The 27,696-nt window shown below is 39.2% G+C and overlaps 2 protein-coding genes across 6 annotated transcripts; both read right to left on the reverse strand.

The window, feature by feature from the left end:
• Window positions 1–1,094: 1,094 nt before the first annotated feature.
• LOC117235135 (serine/threonine-protein kinase N) lies at window positions 1,095–27,603 on the reverse strand. 5 transcript variants are annotated; one of them, XM_033496887.1, is made up of 18 exons: window positions 15,152–15,169; window positions 14,996–15,041; window positions 14,798–14,890; window positions 13,538–13,641; window positions 12,271–12,475; window positions 11,117–11,271; window positions 6,080–6,331; window positions 5,858–6,008; window positions 5,698–5,785; window positions 5,228–5,583; window positions 4,918–5,156; window positions 3,965–4,132; window positions 3,113–3,430; window positions 2,885–3,036; window positions 2,575–2,794; window positions 2,393–2,500; window positions 2,169–2,309; window positions 1,095–2,087 (listed from the first exon to the last, which is right to left on the reverse strand). In XM_033496887.1, exons 1-18 carry the CDS (start codon window positions 15,152–15,154, stop codon window positions 1,944–1,946), a joined length of 2,943 nt encoding a protein of 980 aa, XP_033352778.1. In that variant the 5' UTR covers window positions 15,155–15,169; the 3' UTR covers window positions 1,095–1,943. The 5 variants fall into 5 exon arrangements, with proteins under 5 accessions (XP_033352778.1, XP_033352776.1, XP_033352780.1 ...); XM_033496888.1 differs by lacking the exons at window positions 14,798–14,890; window positions 14,996–15,041; window positions 15,152–15,169 and adding exons at window positions 21,910–22,111; window positions 23,359–23,484; window positions 27,292–27,603 and having other exon boundaries at window positions 1,944–2,087; XM_033496886.1 differs by lacking the exons at window positions 14,798–14,890; window positions 14,996–15,041; window positions 15,152–15,169 and adding exons at window positions 21,910–22,111; window positions 23,359–23,484; window positions 24,647–24,775 and having other exon boundaries at window positions 1,944–2,087.
• On the reverse strand, window positions 6,425–9,730 carry LOC117235137. The gene is made up of 2 exons (XM_033496890.1): window positions 8,119–9,730; window positions 6,425–8,056 (listed from the first exon to the last, which is right to left on the reverse strand). The coding sequence occupies exons 1-2, from the start codon at window positions 9,007–9,009 to the stop codon at window positions 6,716–6,718; spliced, it is 2,232 nt and encodes a 743-aa protein (XP_033352781.1). The 5' UTR covers window positions 9,010–9,730; the 3' UTR covers window positions 6,425–6,715.
• Window positions 27,604–27,696: the final 93 nt, after the last annotated feature.

The raw sequence follows: 27,696 nt of genomic DNA on the forward strand, positions 1-27,696 counted from the left end.
AGGAATAATGTGTTACATGAGCACCTTTGTATAAATAGGTTTTCATTTCTAATATACACAAGGTCTCGGTATAAAATAGTTACCAAACAGTTATTAATTTATTAGTGCATTAAGGCAACTAGAATTCGAGCTGTACTCGAAACTATCACAAGTGATACGATTACTTTTTTGTTTCACAATTTTAAATACTGTTTTTGAGAGAATGATTAATGATTTCAAGCTTATATGACTAAGTTTATAATATAAGAAAATTTCAAATGAAACCATTTGACATTACTATCACAGTATCCCAATCAGTAAATATTATGATCAATCACTTATGTTATTCTTTTGCGAACATACTTCAGATGAAAATTGTTTCATAGAAGTGTAATTTAAGTCTACATAGATAATGGTAAATATTGCATTAGGTTCCATTTAAAAAATTCTTTAACATAAAACTTGTATATCAACTGCTAAATGAACGAACTCGATGGATTGACAATATTGTTACAAGAGAAATTACTACTACAGGTGTGTGGTTCTTAATATTAATTAATGTATTATGTGGAAGTAGTAAATTTACTGTTTTAAATAAGCTCATAAAATGGAACAAAAGAATTCTAAAAGGGCATCAAAATAATCTTAGTATAAAACACTTTCAATAGCTAACACATACATTTGTGATGATTGTACAGGATACTCATAATTATCCACAAAATCAAATACATAGCAAAAAAAAAAAAAAAAGAAAAGAAAAAGAAATATATGAAAACGAATTGAAAGGAAACGAACTACGGTGATGTTTAGATTAAAACATAAAAATGATTACTAGCAGTGTACTAATATGAACTTGAGATGTTACTCTTGTGATATAGTGTTATACATCAAGCTAAACTATTGTACTTATAAATCTTATTCATTATTACTTTTCAATGTTTGGTTACATATTTACAAGGTATAGCACTAGAACACCACAAGTATTCTATCACATACTGAAAACATGAAGATATATAACTAGTTAAAACAATAAAATGGATAAGAGGATTATAGGAATCAGACCTGCAAAAATTTGTTCATTAAAAAAGAAAGGTTAACATAGGGACACTGTCAAGTTAAGTAAATAAGTGGTCGTGTTAATAATTAGGTACACGTGACTGATATAATTAATGCGTCCAGTGTTAACTTGTGATTATGTTGATCAACATTGTTATACATAGTGCCATTTCTTCATTTAATTCCCTATCACATGAGCATGAGCAAATACAACTACGTTTTGATTTATTTTCTGCAACTTTATGAATTATAATATGTTTATACAGTGAATATCCTTTATTCTATAAGGACATTGTTGTTGAGTACTTGAAAACTATATAAAAATGACTGTGCTAAGTGAAAATTGTGAAATAATATTTTAAACAGATATCATTTCAAATATTTGGTCAATACTTCAAATCATGATTACGACATCTAGTGAATTTTAATTAAATGGTATAAATCTTTAAAAATTTAAATTCCAAACTGCTGTTTCTTATCAAAATATGAACATGCTACGAAATTACTTATACAAATTTATGTTTCTTTTCTGGTCATACAGTTGATTAAATCTGAATATTATATCCAGATATTTTAAATTATGATTATTCACTACGTTGCGTATTGGAAACAATCGTGATGAGTGTATAACTACGAGTTAAAAGTCTGACATTCATACATATTAATTAAAAACCTGAGATTCGTATGTTGAACATAATTTTTTAAATTCTATATGCCTGATTATATCGTGATACTAAAAGTAAAACATCTGTACAATTTAAACATCCTCTGAAAATTAAACAAATACATATGAAATTAACAGTGTTATTAATTGTGATTTGATTGCCCTTAAAATGATGTTGAAAATATAATAATAAATGATTTGCGTATCAAATTTAACAAAAAGACAATTAACATTGTTGTTATGGCTAGCACCAATCAGCCATATATGTAAAATCTTTAAATAGACTTTGTTCTAAGTCACTAAGTGGTCTAGGATCTTTAGGTGGAGTTAATTGTGGCTTTTCTGATGTAAATTCTTCGTCAAAATTACTGACATCTTCCACAGAATGCTGAAATACAAGTATAATTTTCATTTACCGACAAATATACTAATTGGAGTAAAAAAAACATGAGAAAAGGTTAATACTTACAATTACTGGAACAAATGGTGGTTTTACGCGTCTTAAAAGTAAATCATCCCAAGCTATATGCCTGAAGAATGCTTGTTTTTTGACATCTTCAGCATCTCTTTCACTACTACCCAATCTTCTATCAGGATTTTTTCTTAGTAACTATAATTAAACATAAATAGCGTAAATTATTTATGTTCTATTTATTATCTTACTAGAAAAAAATATATTTATATTGTTCTTACCCTACGCATTATTGCAATTGCTTCTAACGAAAGAAATCGTGGATAACGAACTTCGTCGTTCACAATGGAGTCGAAAACTTCTTCTTCATCATCACCAGGGAATGGTGACTAAATAAGAAGATGTTAATTAGTAATATAGTGATCATAATGCATAATAAAATAAAATTGGATAAAATGCTTACTTCACCAACGAGCATTTCAAATATTAATACACCAAGTCCCCACCAATCAACAGCCCGTGTATATGAAGTTTCAGTAAGAACCTCAGGAGCTAAGAATTCTGGAGTACCACAAAATGTTCCTGTTCTATCTCCATATCCCATTCCCTCCTTACACAAACCGAAATCCGCAATTTTTACATATCCTTCTGTATCCAATAGTAAATTATCTAATTTTAGGTCTCTGTAAATTGAGTAACATCATTAATATCGCATATTTAATGTAAAATATCATACATAATTTTATTTAATTTTTATTTATTTAAATATGTACCTATAAATAATTCGACTTTCATGCAAGTATTGCAACCCTAACACAACACACGCTGAATAAAATACAGCTCGTGGCTCTCCAAACACATCTGCATGTATATGCATCATAAGATCTCCTCCAGCTGCATATTCCATTACAAAACACACATGTGCCTATAAGGAATAAAACATTAATTTTCCATATTCTGACTAAAACATTTATCGTAAACATAACTAAAATAATATATACCTCAGTTTGAAAACAAGCAAATAAATTTACAAGGAAAGGGTGGCGTGTAGCGTTGGCAACTTCAAATATTCTCTTCTCTGAAAGTAATGACTCTACTTCATCCCTTGCTATTATGTCTCCTTTTTTTAATGCTTTGATTGCGAAGTATTCTCCTGTATTTCTGTATTGCGATAGGATTACTTTTCCAAAATGACCACGGCCAAGAACTGATAGTAGTCTAAAGTTTTCTATAGTCATTCCAGTAAGTTGCGAGTGTCTTCTAGACTCGTAGGCACTGTCTCTATATTGAGCAGGCTTGTTCGGCATTTCATATACAACCTATAATCGTTAAAACGTTTAAATCGAAGTACCGAAAGATAATGATTAAATTTATATTAATTACTTTCATATTAATTGATAGTATGTATATATATGTTAATCATAATTCCAATTAAAAATTTTTAGTTATAATACAATGCATATGTTATTAGTATATTTTATAGGTAAGATAAATTTCACTTATTTAATAGAGTTCTTGCTATTTTATCAAGAAAAAGCCCTAAAGCTGTTGAATAATCAAGTATTTACGACATTAGCAGTAAGACATCTATAGTTGATATAAGACATAAACATGTACAAGTACAGTATTAAAAGCCATGATATATGTAATACGCACATACAGACATGCAAAAATTTTGGGTACATGCTTTTACTAAAAGAAATATTAATATACCAAAAAATTGATTATATTTTATTAATTTAATAAAATGAATTACAAGAACTTAGAAGAACAATTTTATACTTTACGTGTTAGTACAGAAGCACAAAAATTAAAAATATATAAATAAAGCTGCGTGTATTGGAGGTATATACCTCATCTTCAGGAAACTCGACGACAGGTTGGGGCGAGGGTGTGCGTGGAGAGGGTGGTGCAATCAGCACAGGACGAGGCTCTGTTACAAGAGGCCTCAAATTTGCCCCCTGAGGACCCCCCTTTTCCTCGTTGTGCAGGAAATCAAACTCCCTTAATGCACTCTGTAACTACATTACTATCTGCTTAGCTCTAAAAACTACTTTAAGTTGCAATATACTTTAAACTGTCACCTAGCAAAGTTTTACATAATTAATAATAAAATCGTAATAAACATTTTGAATCGAATAATTTACATACTGAGAAAACAAATAGATCCAATTATTGAAGGGAGTTTGCTGCAACTTTGTTGAAGGAGTACTAAATATATTGCACAATGCATATTGCAGAGTACCTTTTTCATGTGGGTGCTAAACAACATTGTAAAAATTACTATGCATAAAAAGCTAAGAATTAAAAATACGATATAAGCTTAAAGTAAAAAACGAATAAACAATTTGTACAGTTTAAACATGTAACAAGTTGTTGCCCATTATACATCGCGTTCTAAAATTTGCAAGATACCTATAAAAAAAGGTATATTTATAGTATATTCGAAGCAGTATCTTGCACAGTTGAAAGTATATAAAAGTATACTAACATGCCTTGATAAAGTACATTGATATAATACTATATACAAACGTTAGCAAGTATATCGACTCAACTGGATATAATATATTGTATGCATGTGTTTTTTTACCCATAACCATAGTGTACCAAAACCCTAAACCTTTTAAGTAAAAGAAGATACTAGATAACTTCGAAATACTTCGTAATATGACGGACAACTACAATATCGCTAAAAAAAAAGTACAAAATATAGTGTACAACTATCTTCTATATAACACTTTGGTGAGTATAACGTCGTTGCAAAAAAAAGTAAAGAAAAAAATAATGTATATTTTGCAGGACCTACTTCTTGATCTAATTTTGGTGGCGGTGGAGGTGCAGGCATTGAAGGTTTCTTTGTAACTGTAGGTGGTGGTGGAGGAGGATGTTCTGGAGGACGTGGCAGTGTAGGACTACTACTTGAAGTTGATAGTCCTAAAGGTCTGGCTCCACCTAAGCCTCCCTTTTCAGGATCAGGCAATTCCCCAGGTGTTTCGGGTTTATCTTCTAACGAAGTATCAAAAACAAGTTGCAAAGGTTGAGGTCCTAAAAAATATAGATTCGTACAGCAGTCATGTGCCAATTTGCTGTAAACGTAATGAAAAACATGTACTTACCAGATGGCGGACTTTCGGAGTTTCTTGTATTGTGTAATGAAGGAGCTGATCGTTTCAACAGCCTACCCCAGGTTGCAACGTTAATGTTCATTTGATTAGCTCTTGGGAAATTCTTCACCTGTTGCTTAAAGATCTTGCGTTGACGTTGTAATTTAGGTTTTCTCGAAATCATAGGATTCAAGAACTTAATTTCAGCAAAGAGAAGACCTTGCGGCTCCAATTGTAGAGCCATTCCGTGTCTCACATCATCGATGAACTCTTCTAAACGTAAAAATTTTATAGCACAAAGAGATCTCCAATCTTTCCAATAAATGCCTATTTCAAGTTCTCTCGATTTATCTAGTTCGATGGAAAACCTATGAAAACAATGTATTCATATAAACTAACACTTCCGACTTCTTTTTATCATAAAACGGAGTATAAGAGTTTAGTATAGCTCTAACAGAAATATGTATACAATAAAAGAGTACCTTTGGTCCCAAGCTTGTTGGGAACACGGTCGCCAACTAGTTTGTGCTACTGTTTGATTATCCAGTTTAATAACTGCCATGATATCATCTACGATAAATACAAAAATGAATGAGATTCAGCTTTTCATAAGAATTTGTAATATTTGTAAAACAAACTTACTACTTGTTTCATCTTTAACACTGTACGATTTGCTCGAACTGCGTCCTGTAACACCTTTAACGAAACTACGTAGATCCGGACTTGCTGGGTGCTCTCTTCTTGTGCGACCAGGCACTTCTTCTGCCAGGTCTTGACACCCCATTAATCTTACCTAAAATTATAAGTACATATTATTGAAGCAAGAGAATTTATACGAAGCTATCGTTATAAAATATCTTTTACCTCTAATTGTCCAGTTACAGCAGCACATCTTGAAACCGATGCAGGCACTGTAGCTTTACCTTCCAGAGGACCACGAAACGGTTGTAGCGAGGTGTAGGTTACAGGAACCGGGCTAGCGGATTGTACACTAGCTAATTCTCTCTTCAATTGAGCAGCAGTACCACTGTCAGGTGGTAATTCTTGTCTTCTAAGTTCAAGGGATAATCTCAATAGGTCCAATTTTCTACTTGATTCTGCCAGACTTGCTTGAGCCTAAATTAATTCAGGAGAAAATATAAGAAAGAAAAATTCGATGTTGAACAAGTACTCACAGAGGTAGGAATAAATGAGTTACGTAACGAAGTGTAATTACTAATATAATCAACGTTTATTAACAGCATTAAGTAATTGCGTGTATCTGTTAGTTTACATAAATGCTTTATATTCAGCAGAATGTTTTAGCAGATGCTAACAATCATAAATAGAAAAAAAAGTATGATATTTTATTCAATAAATATAACTTAACACACGCGTTATATGTTACAAAACACAACCTTACAATATTTTCAATACAGTTTCACCAAGAAACAGAAAATACTATTAATAATGATACAATTTTTAAAAACTTTTAAAAACGCGTTAATGAAGTATTGAGTCTCAGGATTTGTCATTTTTCGGGATCGGGCGAAATATCCTCTTTTCATTCTGTAAACGATATCCCGTTTGACGTTCGAATTCGCTTACAGAACAAGCTCGTGAATTCAGTTCCTCGAAATATCTTCGACAATGTTCACAGGAACAGGAGGGGTTCTTGGAAGGTCCTATGTGATGGCCTGGCTTTCGAAACGCGTTCACTACCGCGCCGAATATCGAGGCCTTCAAAATATGGTCGGTTCTTTCGCCCTGAGGCGTCATAAAGGGAGAAGTAACTCGCGAAGGTACTTTCGATGGAAGAGGGGAAGGGCTTTTGGAACCGAACGAACCGATTTGATTACGAAAAGTGTACGGATGGGGAATACTGTCGCTACGGGCCGTGGAATCAGAATGATCTTGCTGTAAATTTTTTTGCTTCAAAAGCTCTTGTTCCACTATACTAGCGCTTCTGTCTGTACATTCAGTGATTGGTTTACTTGCTCGTCGCATGGTCGGAACTTTCTTAAACATTCTTTGATTATCCTCGCTAGATACAAAACTCCATCCAACTGTACCACTTTCGTCAGATTCCTCGCCACTGTCACCCGACGACCATCCTATCTCATGTTTCTTTAAATACTCTTTCATCTTTCGATTCTGCAACAAATATTTGCGCTCAACTTCTGGTGAACGCCATTGTTTCCCTTCACTTCCCGTCTTAGCCCATATTTCTTCAATTCTTCGTATTCTTTCGCGATCCGAACTGCTCGCATACTCAAAGCTATCACAAGGGGTCAAGTCTACTTCGTTATTTATCAAAGACTCTATGTCGGACAGAGTATCTTTAGATGAAGTAGCAATAGTCGAATCATAATCAAATGGAATGCCCGCGTTAGAGGACGCAGCTGACCAGGGCGCTGAATCGAGATCTCTAAGAGCGCTGTAAGAACTGAATTGAGAAGGATAAAGCGAGCTGAGGACGTCATCACTGTCATAGCCCTTTGAACTAGCTATGGAGGGCATCCTCATTGGTGCATGTTTAAAGCTATCGCATCGTCGTTCTGTAGCACGTTTCAAAAAGGCCTTGTCATCTTGAAATCCTCTGGGCAGAATGTTACTTGCTACTTGCGTATGGGTGACCTTCACGTCCGGATTCTCGAATACGGTCATAGGAGTATCGCATTCATTCTCAGATGTCGTATCGGTGTTCTCATCATCGTCAGAGCCGGTGCAGTACACATCGATGTGCACGGTTCGTGATTTTCGTTTCGCGCTGTCATCTCTCGTTGAGGAATCGGATCTTTCCGAGTCCGCTGAAGGACCGACGCTCGTGGTCTCGGATACTGTTGGCGATTGATTCTCTTGCTAAAATCAGATACACATAATACGAACCTGTTCATCTTTCAGGACAAGAAGATACAACTTACCTTCTTCTTTTTCTGCTCGTCCAACGGATGGAGACCAGTAGCCGCTTTCTTTCTTACTTTGCTTCTGCTGACGATCGTTGACGAAGATTCGTAGGATTCTATATCCGTCGTTTGCGAAGAAGCGTCTTTACTGACTGTGGTCAATTTGGTCGTAACTTTTTCCTGTACACTACTGCACAAATGCGTATCATGTACGCTGGAAACGGTTCCCTCGGAGCACTCTTCACAAACTTCCGGTAACGTACTGAACTGCTGACGCGAAAACACATGTTGATGCGTTGAGGGATGGCGCCAAGAATTGTCGTACGAATGCCTGATGGTTTCACTGCTTGCTATTTTGCTGAAACTCTGTTCCTTCGAACTGCCTGCAGCATCCACGGCGGATAGTACGATGCTGCATGTGCTCTTGCATCGACGATTGTATTGTTGAGAAGAACTGTTGGAAGGACGACGAGAAGGCAGACTCGAGTATGATTGAGGTGAAAATTGCCCGCTGTTATAGCCTGAGTCCGAGATATTCACACTCCGTCCTCTAGATGACATAGAATCGTCATTCCCAGACGAGCCTGATCTTGGAATCGTGAAGTAGCTTGGCTTTGGAGGCGGCGTCGAAGTAAACACGATGTTTCCTCGTTGGAAGCCGAATGAGCTGGAGGATAGGGGTGGGCCAGAAGTCGTGACGATTGGAGTTGTCGGTAATGAAGATGATTGACTGGTATTCCATCGATATATCATGCGAACACCACTCGAATCCGTGACAGTTGAAGACATGCTTACTGGTACCTGACTGGATTCCGAAGTGACCGGTGTACCATGGCGAATCGTGACTTCTGCACGCACCAACCACGGCGGTGGTTGCGTGTTATTCGAGTTACCTTGACGCCCGTACATGTTGTAGCCTTTTTTTTCAGCCTTCTCCACGCTGTTATCCACCGCAAAACATCATCGCCTCGAGCGTTTAATCGGTTTCGCTGCGAAAACGCATTCGCACAACCGTTTCTCTCCTCCCTTGCGAAGAGAATCCGACGTTCTTTCGCTAGCGCCGTTCCGTTGCACATCGATTCGAACGATCGATCGCATTCGCGAAAGATGGAAGCACCGCGCTGCTATTTGTTTCCTTTCTCGATGTCGTTTATTTTCCACTAGATTTCAACAAGCTCAATCGTTTAACGACTCGTTCCACAGCAAGCAAATTTGTTATGCAATTTTTTTGTAAAAATTGATTAAACAATTTCAAAGCAAACGAAAGTATTTTCAGAGCGTATTTCACAAGTGCATATATTACATAGCTCTTCGTGAAAGACGGCAATTCTGCGATATTGCGTCTCCGTGATCTATTTTCAGAAACAGTATTACTGTATTCAAGTGATTTCGGAATCTCTTGTATCGTTTCAATATTACGTATCGAAATTGTAAAATAATCTCTTGTTCAAAGAGCGCTCTTGCATCGTAGTAGCACACTTTTCATGAAATAGGAAGCTTTCTTTTCATCCTCGTTAAAAAAAGATTTACGCAACGTTATGATCGCGTTATCGTGTTAACGCGTTGTTTTACTTGAGTTTACGTTTATCGCTGCTCACAAATGATTTTCAAATATCGAGTGCAATTGTCATCGTAAGGTGACAAACCATACGTTACAGCAGCGACGCAAGGTATAATTAGCACAATATAAATTTGGAGCAACGTACAGTCGGACCAAATATACCTGGAACCAGATGATACTTTTAATAAGGCACCGTTTGCCGATTAGTCGTTTCTACTGACAGATACGTCATGCATATCGAATATCAATTTTCTTCAAATAAAAAAAAAATTACTAATACTATCCAGTTAGCCAGTCTGAATAAATGCACGGTTTCCTTTGTCTTAATCTTATTCGACTCTTCGAACGACGAAATCGACTCGATCGAAGTAGCCCTCTATATGAGCTTTGGGTCGAGTATTCTCGCCTCCACAAATGTATAATTATTCAACGTGCAACATCCTCTATTTCTGTCAGTCGGTTTCCGTCGTGGAATTCAGTGTGCTTCACAGAAAATCTCGACGTTCTAAAAACCAACGAAAGGGATATCGTACTGAATGACTAGGAACTCGTTTTTTGAGCTTTTTAAACTTCGATCGCTTCTTGCATCCACAGGTATATCTCTAGATAACGGCGACGATATCTCGCGGAACAGACACGTCTGTCTTCTTGGAGTGTAGCAAATTGGGTGCAGAAGAGTGCGACGTCCAACGGGAGTATAACTTTGGGCGGAATCGAGTCAGTCTTGAGATTCAGGTCATAGTTCGGTACGATGGCGTGAATTACCCACGAGTTATATGCCCAGGAATGTCCAAGCAAAGGACACAGACATTTGTTGAACAGTCAGTTCGCGATTGATTGGCGCACATGTCGTTGGTTTATCGCGTTGCTTACGACTGGGTTGTGCCAGCTCCCCTCGAAAGGTGGTAACTAAGCGCGACCCGAAAAGGCGTCATAGAAGACGACGGGGTAGCGGGGATTAGGCAGTGCTATTTCGAGACCGGTGCGTATACGCTACTGCTGTTCGAACTCGACGTAGTCGTCTACGTCGAACACTTTCGTGCGACTTGGATACACAGAAAATCGTTAATCTACTTGGCGAGTTTGATTGTCGGGTCTCTCGTTTCGATTTGCGTCGACCACGGGATACAATAGTGCTTACGTTAAAACGACGATATAATTTTCAAGATCAAACCTTTTGGAGTCTCGTCTCTGTGGTCCTCGACTATGAATGAGATTTTATAGATAGAAAGCGATGCTAATGAATATTCTTCGCGTAAAAGGCGTGCATGTTAGCTGTTCAATGATACGATGACTTATAAAGGACAGCATGTCTGTTAAGTAGAATATAATATCAATAGCTCCCTTTTGACAGCGTATCTCCGTTTTGTCTCACAAAAGCTTTTCATTATCGAATGTCAGTCCCTACGTGATATGTCATATCATTGCATATATTGAACAGGAAATGATACATACCTCCGTTAAGGCCTTCTTATCGGCGACTTTGGCACTTTGTAAAAGACGTATCACGTTCTTAGCCCCTTCTACAACCGCAGCTTCGATCCGTAAACGATGTCGTAGTTCCTCCACCCTTTCCTCCAGTGCGAGCTCCAAGCTAGGCTCGTACCTATCTGTAATTAGAATGTTCGATATTATCGACCACGCTACCAATATACCTTTCATCGAAATATCTGATCGAACGATAATAATTAAAATTCTTACACGATTCGAATGGCGTTTCGTGTTCATTCGAACATACATTTCCCTAGCGGGGAATAGATATTGAGAGTTTACAGAGGTACGCGAATGGATAGCTTGTTATAACACAACTGTATTGGCTTGATATCTAAAGGCAAAGTAAAATTGCTTTTGCGTCACGCGAGACTGCCTGCTGGTGTCCTCTTCGAATGGTTGATTCTTTTTCACTGCTCGAATGTACTGCATGAATCGAACGAGAAGAACGATAACGATGAATTTTTTTCACATCAAAGAGATAAAGGTTACGTAGCCACATAGTGTGTACATTTTGTAATTTTAATACATATGTACATATACGTATAATCGAATAAAATAATAATATAAACGTCAAGGAGCTTCCATTTACAACGATGCTTTGCGGTAACAATGATCGTACATCGACCGGTAACGCCTCGACCAGAGGCGTACCGAGAAATATAATGATGCACAAGTCCAATATAGTCCATGGGTTTTATGCTGTTCATTATCAAGTTGGTAACTATAAAAGAGGAAGCATTAATGAAAAATTATTAACGCATAAAGTTGCAAAATTTAGGAAGGTTTCGAGTTTGGTAAACGAACATTCCCTTTCAATCGTGAGAGAGCAACCATCTTTATGAACATCCGTTGCTACTTCCACTAAATTACTACTATATTTCATGGGTGGTATGTGGCCTATATTTTAGCAATTACTATGATCCAACCACGTAATGCGCGTAATACTTCGGCATGAGTCATGATAGCGTATCCCGAATAACTATATGATATAGTGAACTCTAATTGGCAATAATTACGTCCTTGAAGTGACTAATTTCTTATCTACACCGGTTAAGGCTCTTAACCTTAAGCAGTTCGAGCACTCGATAGAAGAGACAGCATGCTCAATTTTGTACCTTTATTGCTAGTTGTCTCGCCATTTGGTGGTGGAGCATCGCGTGCATGCTGTTGCTGACGAGCTTGCCGCACTTTCATTATTCGCATGCGTAGGAACTCGATTTTGGCGCGAGAATCGTCAAGCATTTGTTGAGCCTCCTGCAGTAACTTTTTATCTCTACCACTTGTCAAACTCTGAATCATGTTTTCCGCCCCTTGCTTCACCTGAAATATGAGCAGAAAAACAGGATCACTATGAAGTTCGAAAAATATTTGATTTCTTGATATAACTCACACAATTTATAAGTAATAAAAATAACTATGTCTGATAACGTTACATTTATAAAGCGGCAGTGATTCACCTTTTTAAAGAAAAATTTCGGCATTTTTGCTGCTCTCTCGACGAGATCTGATAAGCGACTACGCGTTTTCTAAACATTGTAAGTATTCACCAGCTCGATATTTAAACCTATTATACTTTGAAATGGATCGCGTCATATGACGTAGGGATACGATTTCGCTTCTACATATATCGCCGCAGACATTGAAAATTCGTTGACATTTCTAAGCTGGCGAAAAGCCAGGATCAATGACGTACATTTTTTCAGTTTCTCCAAGAAATTATTCACAATATTCTCATCTTTTTTTCTTTTTCAACTTTCAATTTCAATCCGTAAGTAGAAATTAAAATAGCAGGATCTAAAGATTACTTGAAAAGCGATAACAGTGCTCCCGTTCGTTTGATCCCGAGTTCATTTGATCAGATTGATGTTACGAGTGCAAATAAGATTATAAAGAAAGTTCAAAGCCTGCTAACATTGATTAATGAAAATCTCCCATATGATGAAACGAGAAGCTATCTTTAGTGAAGAAAAAATGCCGACGATTCACTGCTGACTCACAGAATGAGAACGGGCTAGAAATGTCTCGCCTGTAATCATTCGTAAGCTGATTACGATAGGAACATCACTATGCACATTATTAAGATACACTAAACAGATATCAACCAGTAGCACAGCATATACATAAACATTACCATGATGTCATAATTAGGTTAATATCCGTACCTTCTTTAATTGATATTTATAATTTTAAAAAATATCTAGGACTATAAAATTTAGACTAATATAGACTAGACTAATTTAGACTAATATTCAATTTTAATTACGAAATTAAAATTAGTATTCATCTAATCGATTGAGTTATGGTCTCAGCTATTTTTTTCGTAACTCGTAAGATAATGATACTTTTAATATTTTTGTTTTTCTTTTTTTTAACGATGTCTACCTTGAGTTCGATATTGAGCTGCTTCTCCAAGGACAAAAGACGAAGATCCGTGAATAGACCCTCCTGACTCGGCGACGACGGCCCCATTGGTGACAGAGGCGTGTCTGAAACGAAAATAGGCGTTGAAAATAAAAAGCCGCTTCTTTATCCACTCTAAAACGTTTCGATTATAGGAAAAGTAAATTTTGCAATTAATTTTCTTCAGAAAACTCTAATACCCTCCATTAATTTACAATTTCATTCCATGGTATTCAAGACAATTAAACATTAAAAATATAATAAATAACTAAGAACGATATCCTATTAAAACACGATTTAACGTGGGCGTCGGTTCGCACCAGTACATCTCGTTACATCTATGCAAGCGCCTCGAGTGTCCAATAGTGAAATCGCAAGGTACTCGAATCCCACTTCCTGTAACCCACTAGAGATATCTCCGAGGCTAGCTAAGGACTCCCACGTATTTAACGCTGTCTCAAGCACAATGCGAGCGTAGAAAAAGTGTTAATCTTCTTTGTTTCGCGTATACAGACGAGCACACACCGTTGCTTGTCAATTTCCCATCACCAGTTTTCGCTGGCACTGAAACCTGCAACGTCAGTCGACGTTGTAAACGTTTGACGACCATAAAACGAAAATCCTTACGGTAATCGCCTCGGTTCTCATCGAAATCGTAAAATTAATAGCTGCTCGCGATCGGCCATATTACTGCCTCTCCAAGCAAAGGGAAACACGAATACAAAAAACCACGTAATTGACGTATGATTTACGTAGATCGTTGGAATATGTAGCAAAAATCTGCATGGAAATTTGCGTAATGCTTTATACACAAACATGATCTTCGATGGTAAAATCCTAACATCTATACCTACTAGCAAGGTTTAACGTTTATCCTTTATGACGCGATTCAACTAGCATAAATCAAGGTCGTGCGCTGTGAAATCACAGACTATCCGATTTGCATAAAAAGCAATTGATATTGGCATTAAAATATAGGTACGTACGCTATTAAGACACGTGACTAAGAAAATTTGTCGTCGATATCGTTATAATTCTGTATCGATCTTTATAGAGAGATATTATATATTTCATCGGATTCAAAGAAACTCCTACGAGCATTCATTGCACAAGTCGCGATCGTAAAAGTAGATCGCGGCAAAGTAAGGGCGGAAACATTCTGAAAAACCAGTGTCAGAATTATAAGCGGAGTTTCCGTACAGACCGGAACTTCAAACAATTACAGTAATCAATTCCACTTACGTAATTGTATCGCCAGCATTTGCGAAACGTACGAGAGTCTCGTTTTAATATAGGTACCGGACACGCCTTGATACTCATATTTCTTTGCAATTTCTGTTCGAATCATAGTGAGGTGACGCGATATATACAGCCATGTTTCCATGGCATACAATATACAGTTTCCTGTGTACGAAGTATTCGACAACGACATGTCGATACCTCGTTTACATGTCCGTTGAATTCGTGGCCTGCGTGGCCCTGAGTGCTAGTGTGTGTGTGTGCACGATATTCAAAGGATTACCACGGACGCACGAAACTACGCGAAATTTCTTTCGAGCTCGCCGGACCGTGAAGGCCCCACGGGAGAGGATTTACCATCGATATTAAGCGGGAGTACGAGTGCAGATTTAGCCAGCCGCACGGAAAACAACGGTAACGACGTGAAGAAACGTGCTCACCGCCGACAAAGAGACACGTAAACGCACACACGACGCTTATGTATAGGGACAACCGCACTTGCACTCGTCGGTGCACGCGTTTAGCTTGACATGTCCGAATAAGGCGAACAACGGAACGAAACAGAGAGAAAGAGAGGAAAATAAGGAGAATATCGACCATGGGAATGCATACGAGAGTAGTGTCGGTTCGACTCGACCGATTCCATCGTGCGACTCGTTCCCCAAGAAACGAGAAAGGGGATAGCGGAAGGAAGAGGTACTCGCAAAAGGGTTGTCCGACTGGTGGAATATATACGAGGGTATCGTCGTTGTAATCGATTCGATTCGAGTAAAGATCCTTAGAATAGGAATACAGAAAGGACAAAAAATAAAGGGAAGAGCGCAGAAATGAAATTCACATTCCAAACGTGGTAAATTTCGATATCGTACGCATATTGTTGTTAAAATGTACGTGGTAAGTTCCCCGAGAAACAACACAAGGAAAAGGGAGCAACAATTAAAAGGAGAGAATAACATAGAGAAAAGAAGGTGAATGACACAAGGGAGGATGTCGAAAACGGGGGGAAAAAAAGAATAATTTGTAATAGAAGGAGGAAGGCGAAACAGTGGAAGAGAGGTCTTAGGACAATGCCGCATCGGAGAGTACGCGAAACCATGTCATTAGCGCAGTACCAGAACACGTGCCCCATTATGCTCCGTTTTCGCAAGCAAGGGGATATGACAAAGACTTTCCTTGTTTCCAGACTACAAAACTCCATACGGTTTGCGCTGTTCCACCCTTTCCGATCTTTCCGTTCGAAACAATGAATGGAATTATTAACGCACTCGTACCACGCTTAACTTTCAAAAACGAAGCAATCGAGATGAGCTGCATTTTTTTCTTATTTTTACCGACCGAGAAGTTGCTATCTTTTTCACCGGTTTGACGAGATAGGGTGCAACGCACGCAACCCTTCGGGACGATAGGAGAAAGGCACCAGTGTATTACCGCGTCTCTTCGTATGTGCATAATTTGCTTGCATGCATCATCTCGCCAGGGACAAAAGCATCGCGTGAAACTTGCTAACTCAACGCCGAGCCATCTCACAAGAATTATATTTTCCTTTCTCGTCTCGAGTCGACACAGTCCTTTCTCGAGTTAGGTATCGTAACTACGAACGTTCTTACGTGGAACATGTTGCATTGCACAAGACGCGTTACTTGCCCATAGGGAGGAATCATATAAAGGCGCATTAAAAAGCAACGAGCAAAGATACGTTGTAATTAGAGAGAAATCGTATGGGATACCGTGAAAAAGGCGCGCTAGATGCGAAATTAAAAATTGTAATCGTTCGACGCTCTAACGATAGACTAGAACATGATTTCCTCTTTGTATGCTCGAGCACTCGACAGACTCTCCGCACGTCGCCCATTCATGATTTCGCCTGCAACGTGCGTACCGGTGCTGCTCTTTCCACGTATTCACGCGATTCACACAGACGCGCGTTCATAAAGCGTAACCTGGGGGCCAGACACTTCCTACGGCATATATTAATACACATATACGTAAAGAGTAATTGTGTTTCGCTGTATCGTAAAAGGGGATGGAGTGTGGTCTGCAACATCCTTATTACGGGACTGATTAAAATAATTAGCGTGACTAGAAGTTAAGCGTGAACTTGCCGACCGGTGTAAAGAACACACACGATCAAGAGGTACACGGTGTTGGTATCCTGTCGCGTAACCATCACTTACGTCAACCAGTCAAGTGTCTTGCGATAGAATATGTTATTAATTGGCCTAAACGTTGCTCAACCATTGTGCGCTGGCACAGTCGATGGGAAGAAATTCTTAGACCTGAGAATGAGCGAGTGGTCTAAAGATGGAAAAAGAAAAAGGTAAATTTTCGTCTCTTCAAAAGTAAATGACCAGAAGAATAAATTTGTCACGGGATTACGGCCAGAACGAGAAGACAGCACTTTGAAATAAAGACAAGATCTTTCCGTGAACCTACCCAGGATAACAGCCAGCGTTTAACTATAGCGTAGCATTTAACTTATTAGTATAGGGGCTACCGTTTGCGTCGAACGAGAAAATTACGCGCAACCGGTTTCCTGAAAAGTATTCCGTTTAAAAACCTTCTCCGTGACCACGGTTGCGAGCCTACTAAAATCCTATACAAGCCGTCAATTAGCTGATATAAATCGCAACGCTTATTTGCGACTGCGAGTGATCGACGAGTTTACGATCGCAGAAAAGCGGTAGTGCTATACCGTTCGCCTCGATCTTGTAAATTATTACGTGCGTACCGTTCCGGAGAACCGTGGAAAGGGTCGTAAAACGGTTTCAACGAAGGCTTTTGATAAGCTTGATGGAACAACGGACCATATCAATCAAATCTATGACACATTTTCTCTCATTCACTGTCCGTAGGCGTCATATGTAACCTATAAACGCACAGGAACGATTCATTCGTATATATCGGCCGATAGCAGTCAATACATATCGACGTGTTACGAGACTTTTGTAGTTCATGACTCATGAAACCTTATCGATGCTTGATTTTTATTCTACCACGCAGTGACAACACGGACATACCGAGAATGCATGAACATTTAAATCATAGGTATCACAAGAGAATAGAATGCCAGATAAGAAAATAGTTAAGTTAAATAAATTCTTCTTCTGATTATTTTCATGTACAATTCGCATATTTAACGGGCTATTATTTAATAGGTTTTAATATGCTATTGGTTCCTTTATTTTGAAAAAATTACGTAACTTCCTGTAACGATGATGAGACGTGAGACAAAAATAGGATGATGTGTTACGCCGGTAAACGCAAACGTTGAGGCTCGAACGCACATAAAACCGACTTTGTATGCAATAAAGTTCGCACTGGTTGGGGTTTACAGGCCACCCGGTGAAAGGATAACAGAGCGTGGCTCTATGGTACAAATTTTTAGCGAGCATCTACAAAGTTTCCGACAGAAAAATTTCCTAACCGGATCGATGAATCACAAACGGCCACATCATCGAGATCATCCGGGATTCGGAACATTCGGCGTGTACACGGGGCAACGTGATTTGCGTTATAGAACGCGGGAATTATGTAATGCGTTCCGTTTATTTAGAAGTGGTACGCGTAACCGACCAAATGTCGCGCGAGAACGATAACAGTCTACTTGAGAAAGAGGCGTGCAGTTACAACAATAAAACGACAACCTTTTACACGCCATAACTTTACATACCGATACCAATATATCTCGTCTACGATCGGAAACAATGATCCGACGAGTGAAATCTGCAAACTCGACTCAAGAATCGTGCACCAATTACTTCTCACGCTACAAATTGCGCTCCCATACATTTATATCGCGTAAAACAGGCCTTGATCTGCTATTTCGGTCTGTACGACCGTAGCAACCGCTGAAACGATCGATCGAAAAATTGCATTTGTCCTCGAGTACGAAGGCAAGCCGTGCATGATGCAGCACAGGAAGAAAGGAACCCGCTGAATTGACCGTCATTTTGATAAATACACGCTGAACAACAAAATGATCGTAATTTTCGAGCAGGAGGAGATGGAGGATGATCGACGCAGTCGAGTACAATTCATGCGTGTCGCGATATCTCTATTATCCATTACATTGCCCGTTGTTTCTAAGGTTGTTCGATTGCGAAGTGTCGCGTAATTTTGCGTCGACTGCTTGTCGAGAGTCTCAGGAGGAAGCAGGTAGTCCCTAAAAGGGGACAAGGGAGTAGAGAGAGGGCCCGAGGGCCTTCTTGATATACGACAGCGTGGAATGCGAAAGCGTGGGTTCGCTTCGGTTCGGCTGAAACGCGATCTCGATCCACATCGAAGCAGGCGAGGGCCGCGGGCTAAATACACGCGCGAGCGCGCAACGGTACTCCGTGCGAGCGATCGCTCGACCGATCGCTTCTCGTAATACGTTGTTCAATGTATCATGTATACACGCATGCAGACGTGTATGTATGGGTATCGCATAAGAGCGTTTTCACTGTCTCCCGCGAGGAGAACGCGCGCGTTACACGCACGTAGCCAGAACTCGAAGAACTGGAAAGTGAACGAGAGAGCCCTGTTGCTCGTTACGTTGCTTCCCTCGCGGCGTCCAATCGCCGGAGGAAAGGAGGGAATATGTACTTTCTCCTCAATCCGTGGCATAGTCTCATCCGCGATATCTTATTCTAAGCTTACATGCTCTCGTTGTTATTGGCAATGGAGACAATACAAGGCGACAATACAAAAAAGACGAGTGGGAATAATGCCTTCGAGAGATACGTGGTTGAAGTATTTCAAGAAATATCATGAATATTGTTTATAACGTAGTTGATGCATCAATGGTTAATGCAGAATGACGGTAATGGTCTGTTTCTAGCCATCAATATGACATAATATGAAAAATAAATCTGGGCAATGCGTACGTATATGACATACTTTTTTTGTAATATTGTCATACGACTGTTCGATCTTTATAGTCACGAGGTGGTTATTGTAAGGAATACCCAATAACATATAAACCTTTAGGACTCGTCTCATGTGTATGAACAAAAAATTCAAGCTTAGATTTCTTTGAAGTATCGATACTTTATAAGAAGAAAACTTTTTTATATATCATAATTAACGCTACCCTGGGATATCAAACACAGAGTATAAAATACGTATAATGCGATTAAGTAGCCGTATAATTGGCAGCGCGATAAAGGCCGTTTTAAGGGCAATCTTAGGGATCGAAACCAGTTATTTCTCTAGGTAACGATACGATACGAAGCTTAGCGGTGCTTGCAGTTGCATTGTTAGGACCGTTCTGAATGGCATAACCCGTCGCAGAGAGAACTGAATGAGGTGGCCCGAAGGCAGGTTGCTAGTCCCCAGAATGTATGATGACTGACTTAACTGGAGTGGATAGAGCGTCTGGGTCCACGGTATAAATAGATGCTACCACTTACCGTCAATTCAAAGAGAACACAAGACTCGAGCTGCTCGCTAGTCGCGAGCGAGTACGAAGCCTCGGGCGCGTCACGAAACGGCACCGATAGCTAAGTGCCACCCAGTGGCGTAACTAGTCTTTCAAGGTCGGGGAATCAAGAGAAGTACCAATTTCGAGAAGACGGTACCAATACTGTCCTCCCTAAAATTAATTCTCTACAGATTAAAGGGTGAAATACTGGTTACGTAACATTCTAGAGTTCACTTGTTTTCGATCGGGAATAAAGATAGAAGTTTCATTTAAATCGGCTTGTTAAATCTCAGAACTATTTAGATATAATTCGGCAAATAGAAGAGCGCCTTTTTTTTTATTATGAAGATATCAAATCAAATGTTTCAATAAAACGGCAAAAAGATTTACATTGCGCTATAATGTGTATCTATGTTACGATAAGATTCCTAAGAAATGGATCATGATAATAGATAAAGCGATACAAAACGGTAAGCATGAAATACAACGCTACGCCCGTGACTATTCAGGATACCATGACCCCTGATTACGAGCATCGGAGTTAATCGTTCTTAATTTATGTCCAGCCACTACACAGCTAGTACATCGGAGTATTCTAAACGAGGGAAATGACCAGTCACACTAACTGGAAATGCCAGCAGAGTACCGTTTCCGGAATAACGTATCGTTGCGACTGCAAACGCGTATGCGTCCCGTGTAGCAATCGAACCGTTAAGAGTAATCTCTCAAAAAAATCCCAGACGGTAATCCAAAGTCCACTGCGAATGACTCATAGCGTAAACAAGCAAATCACGCGTGAAGCAAACAAATTGGATTTTATTCGCGGCAGAGATATATGTATTTCTTACTATTGAAAACCTATTGAAGTTTGTCTGGGGAGATTAAAAACGGCCAAGAAGCCATTGAGAAACGGCTGAGCCATGGGCAAGTTTTCAACAAAAATTTATCGAAGCGTCGATCACTGAATCGTGGATGCAACGATTGCTTAGCAAAATAATTATGGCTCCAGAGAGCTGGATATGGTCGATTTGCTAGGTCCGATGCAGTAATAAAACAGCAACTCGCACGCACGGTTGAGCTTTATAAACCGAAGACGTCGTCTCGACGCCTCGTTAGCGGGTGGAGTTATTAAGTGGCTGCTCGTTAACGATACAGAAAGAGCAGTCGTTAGCATGGCAGGAAAGAACATACAGGAACACTTGCCATTAGTCCGATATATCGATAAGTTATCCGTAAGTAAACAGAAACGTTAATTGATATCTTGAAAAGGAGCCGTGGTCGTTCTCGAGTCTCTTTTATAAGCGAATATAAAAATAAAAACAAAAGCAAATCGTTAGCGTGTTTTAACTCGACTACTTTAGACAATAGTTGCGCAATTATAATGGGATTGCTTATCGAGACCTCTCTTTTTCTTACGATTTTTTCGCGAATCATAATCGTACGATAACGCGCCACGTTGAATCTCGATTTCACACGGTTGCTCCGAAAAATCCTTGAACTCGTTTATGGTATCGATGGGCTAAACGTATTCACACGCACGAACCGCCAGGCTGAAGCAGTAATTGATCGGCACGAAGTCTAACACGCGGCATTACATAAAACCCGTTTAGGCGCGCATGAGTCTGCCTTATCCTCTCGGTCAATGCCATGCAGCGTTAAGGCGAATACAAAGATGGTATCTGCCGGTTGGCCGTGCGACTTCTCTTTGCCTTACCTTGACCGTTCGAATGATTTTGCTGGGGCGACTGTGGCTGACCCTGCGTCAATATAATTTGACTCTCCAGTTGCTGAAGCTCGGCCTGAAGTTCATTCAGCTTACTATTCGACTTTTTCACGATCGTCGCCACGTCGGAGAGCGCTTTACGATCGGTCGCCACTTCCCTCAGCTTCTCGGCGCCGGCCTTTATCTTCAGCTCCTGCAACCAAACCAGCGTACGTAAACGTTCCTTGTCGTTTTATGGCGAACCTTTTATGTTACATGGCTACGTCGGGAATAAACGTATTCGCCGCATGTCGTTCTAGGGTACCCGAACCACACAGGAGACGGAATTTCGCTCGACGGAATTCGTTCTGACACGATTGTTATTATCGATCTATCAATCGTCAGAGCGCGTCCACTCGTTCGAGACCACTCCTCTCCCGAGGCAAATGAGACGTAAAATTATACCCGATCTGCATGCCACGGAGCTATCCTTCCATTCTATTACCTCCTATTATATTCGCTATAACTTTTCCCCGGCAAGCACACCTGACAGAAGCTATATCTTCTAATCACGACTGACCCGTGAACACTATTTGCGAGCGGCATTTAATGAAACTATTACCTGCTCGCCAGAACGCGAGTCTGTTCCGCGAAATGTTTTACTTACTTCGTCTAACATGATTTATGACTGCTTGTGTACGCTACAAAGGCACATTCTCTACCTCCGTGGAGAAGACGTTACGTAAATAAACATAATTACAATTGCATCGATATCAACGTGTACTGATATTTTTATAAAAGTGAAGTTGATTAAAAAGTATTCTCAGATTCAGCTTTCTTTAATTTCCATCTTTATTGTACTCCAAGTCCAAATAAATAAATTTCCTACTAGTGTTGAATTGGCAAGTTCGCTTAAATATCCCTGCACTATTCCAGACCACGCGTGATAAAACGCAGCAAACAAGCCGATGACACCTCCGATCATGACAAAGTATCGAAACGACTCATTATTTATTTACGATCGGCCAGTCGAAAAGGTAGCAGTGGTTTAGCGCTCGCGGTGCCGTAATTTCTTATCTCATTTCAGGCCCGCGAAAGAGAGGAAGAAAGTTCCTTTTTTTCTCTCTCCTGGAAATAACCATAAATTCTGGCCTGGATCCATTAGTCACGTGGATCGTACCGGTTTTCAACGGGCGTGCCACGGATCGACGATAGCCTGACACATATGGGATTTCTCTGTTCCTCCCTGCGAAGGAACGGAAAAGGAGAGATGCAACGATGCAGAGAGGATGCACGTTATAGAGCGAAGAAAGGAACAACAGAGGAAAGGATATTCTTCTGCCGTGCGAGGGATCGGTGCTCGTGCGAGTCGCGCTACCGTGTATATTGCGGTGTACGGCGAAAAAGAGAGCTTCGGGGAAGAGACGTAGTGCCGAGAAGGATAAGCGAAACTCGACATACCTTGCGTATTTCTCGGCGTATGTGCTCCCGGAGCTCGTCAAGACGAACCGGCAAGGGCACCTGGTCACTGCTAGCCACTCCATACTTGCTCGACAGTTCGTACACCGGGTGCCTGATGTAATCGCCCTGAAACAGATTCCAAATTCGATTATTCGAACAGTGTGCTTTTTCTCTTTCTTTGTCTTTCACAATACTATCGCAAGCATTAAAATTAAGTATGAGTATTGAAAAACGAAAAAAAAAGACGATAAATTATTATAATTAACCGTTCCCCAAAGCGAATTTATCGATGTATAGCATGTAAAGATATACACCGTCGATAGTAGGTGTGTGATATTTAAAAACGGAACGTTTAATGTCGCTGCTTTTTATGCGGCGCATTAAAGCACGAATTATCGTATAGTTTCACGAGGATAAATTGTCCTTTCGGGTTCATAATGCGCTGTTAGCAAAGTACTCATTTGTGTTCAACATCGTCCTACGTTCGTTTCTATTTCCACGTCGCTTAATCCTGTTAGTGAGATTTACATTTTTCCGGAAACATCGAAGAACGATGGGTGGGCTTGTGAATTTGCAAAGAAAAACAGTGTGGAATATAATACACCTTTACCGCGGCCGGAAATTGTCTGGCGCGTTGCGGCGGATGTGCACACCGGTGTCTAAGTGTCTACTCGTTCGACCACGGTTATAAACTCGTACTGAGCCGCGGGAAATATTGATCTTAAAATAAGTATCGGTTCCTGGTATCAGTATCCTATGCCTGTTAACGAGCGACTAATTAATGGCCGTATCTATATTTAAATTATTCGGCTTGCGATTGACCCTGATAGTAATGCTTGATCAATTTAGTGGCGTCATCGACTATCCCGACTCCGTGTATATCTATATATATCCACGAGTTAATTATTGATACAACTATTGGAAAATCTAGAAGCGATTGTATGTATCGTTGTTTTTATTCTTAATGATATTAATAATATGATTATTAAATTTATTTATTAAGATTACTAAATAAATTTTGTCCCTGCACTGTGTAAATGACATCGATATTAATAATCTTATTATTAATATCATTATTAATATCATTAATAATAAGATTATTAATATCAATGTCATTTACACAATCCAGGGACAAAATTTATTTTAAACAAATATTGATATTGCATCATGTTCAATTCATGTACGATGAAATCGACTGATTTATCAGTGGGGCACGTGTCAGACATTTAAATATCTGACCTGCGTAAGTGTATCGTATAAAGATGCTACAGACATTAAAAGATGTTACCGTGCATGGTACAACACAGCTCCAACGTTGCTTGGGTTTACTCGACTTTATTTGCGATAAACGCCGGTACGTTTTCTGCTTCTTTCCCTCGTCACGCAAAGAAATGAACGACATTGTTCAACTTTCCTATCAAATCTTATAAATAACACCACAAAATTTCTCCTTCACTGTTTTTGCAAGTAGATATATTTTACGAATATATAATAGTTCACTGAAAACTGTATCCGATTTTCATTAACATTGAACTCACGTCCACAGAAATCGTACACTATTAACTTTCTCCTACTCATCAAGGACTCGATGCGTAGTGCGAGTAAATTGAAATGCATAAATATGCTTTAACGCGACCAATCTCTAACGTGCAACAGTGACGAAACGCATTTGGACAAAATCTAGGCTGTACTCTTGGACCACCTGTTGCGACAAACTACGATTCTACGCAGATTATCTTTGAGACAAACTTCACCAATTATCTTTTTACTAGAATATTATCACTTTTTAAGTTCCTATAGAACTACAACTAGTGATGCGTACGATTATCTACAGAACAACCAGGTGGTACTTTTACGTGACCGATCGGATCGTTTCTATAGACTGACTGAAGACTTTGCCGATACTTTATCTCTTATCATCTGCATTACGATAACAGCGATTCTAAATGGCGAATGTGTTGCGACTCCATTAAGTTAACGTTTACTTCAGTAGAAATCTAATTACTCATCTAATGATTGTATGTATATTATATTTGAGGTATTTGTTGTGTAAGCTATATGGTCTGGTATAATTATAATCATAAAATTAGAGTGACAAATACTCTTGTACTCTTTACTGCAAACAATATGAGTCAGAAATATCCTATTCTTGTAGTCGTTCGTTCGCGAGGCTGACATACCTATAGGTTGCTTAAGTTCGGAACTTTGGCGACAGCGGATTCCAGAAATAGTGTATGCTTGTGCATTCCGCTTGAAAACCATGCATGACTACTAATAAAGATAAACTTGATCATGGTCTGATTCCGCTTAAAATTGATTTGAGCAATTGAGATGTTACACGAGTCTTATTTACGCTACTATGAATATCATTTTAAATTCCACCCGGTACGATTACTATTTTCTGCGGCAATGCTGGGGATGAAGTAAAAGGCTTGAAACAAATTATTGTCGATAGAGATAATGTCTGAAAGCTTTTCCATCATAATATAGGAAATTTTGTAACTCCAGAATTAGACATGATCTTGGTTTTCAGAGTGGGTAATAAAATGACGAGTGAAGTGAAATTGAGTCGTACGGTGGGTGGAACGATTTAAAGAAGCAACGAACCCCCAAGCAAACGTGTGCACCTCGACTATATGTAAGTTTGACACACTGACGCATGAGCTATTTTCATGCATTCCGTAATATGTGTGCCATGCATAATAATCCCGAGAGGTCAATAGTCGTCCAGAGCATTAGTATAACAAGGACAGAAAAATCAGCCAGCAATCAAAATATTTACTTCATCGATACCGATCTGATATAGAATAGATCTAAATACTAAAGTGACGTTTACGTAGGAAATGTCCGAGGAATGAAAATCATTTTTAATTGTCTGATTGTACATAAGACTGGAGGAGGAGTAAATAATACCATTAATGAAAAATGTCATCCTTCAAAAATTCTAATCATAGTCATTTTTGCCGTTATGATTAGTCGTTATAAGAAAATAGAACTCAAGATGAGTGTACCTCTGCGCGGTAGCTAACCAATATGTACTATCTTATTTTTGGGTTACGCACAACGCAAAGCATCTGTTAGCAAATTGCGAAAGTATCGTATATCTAGCGAAATTGGACGAATCGACGCATATGATAATCTTGGTTATATTAATGCGATTTGAAATGCGAATTAAATCAAGTGAAATGAATTTTTTTGTATTCCATTATCGTGTGATGGTAACATGTCAAAATTCTTTGCGAAAACATGATAAAACATTACACCTCCCTGAATATTTGATGTACGATAAAGGGAGACTCGTAATTCAAACAATGCGAATCCTTTGTTGAAGAGAAGTTCGAATTCAAAGCGAAAGTTGAAAAGACGAACCAGTAATCATAGGTGCAGTCATTTGATCATGACGATGCGTTACGCCGTTAAGCCATCGCTGTTTCCGCTACAATGGAGTTGCCATACGATCACGTTCCTGTCAGAATGATTCTTAGCCGTTAGTCGACTACGCTTTGACAAACGTGTCTCGAACTGTATACCTATGTTGGTAATGTCAGGAAATACCACTTGCCGACAGGAACAGGTGCTTCCAGGAACTGTATGGAAAGTTTTTGGAATTACCCTAAATGAATTAAATCCATATCAGGTGTCTATAAATCGTCACGACTCGTTTTACGTAAACCAGGCTGAAGGCGTTTATAGTCATAATCTACGAAGAAATCAGTGATAACCATCGTCTTTGAAAAACATTCCTCGAACATAGAGACAAGTGCGAGCGCGTTGTCGGCGTATGATCGTAAGAAGAAGAAAGAAATATGTAATATGCAAAGTGGCTGAATTATGCCCAAAGCGAACTTTTATTATGGCGGCTGGAATCATCGGTCGGGTAGCGACCAATGCGCACCAGTTCGTAAAGAGAGCGTGGATGGACCTGCAACTCACCTGATAATAGCTTGATTCCGCCATCTTGGACACTATACTCCACTCACTCACTCACTGCTTTCTATCCGTCCTTTGTGCATGGAACGACGAAGTCCATTGTGTTTACACGAGTAATGTACGCTGCACCACCGAGCTGGTTGGAAGTGTCTGCATTTCATATATTACCACGCACGTTCGATTTTATTCACGAGATATTCTCTATATAAATCTTTGAATAGGAAGCGACAAGAAGTTACTACCACAGAGAAGTATGAATGAAAGACGCGCGGCTCGCGAACAAAATGCAGACACGAGCGCATTCCACCGCACCAAACTGAAGACTGACGGAAAGTGCCGGGCCAATCGTGGCCCAAAGGCGCGCGCACTGTACTGCCACCGCTATCGCTAAAGGTGTGTTCACGATAT

The sequence above is a fragment of the Bombus vosnesenskii genome, unplaced genomic scaffold (assembly GCF_011952255.1).
Source record: "Bombus vosnesenskii isolate JDL3184/JDL3185 unplaced genomic scaffold, Bvos_JDL3184-5_v1.1 scf7180000013314, whole genome shotgun sequence".
In the NCBI taxonomy this organism is placed as follows: Eukaryota; Metazoa; Arthropoda; class Insecta; order Hymenoptera; family Apidae; genus Bombus; species Bombus vosnesenskii.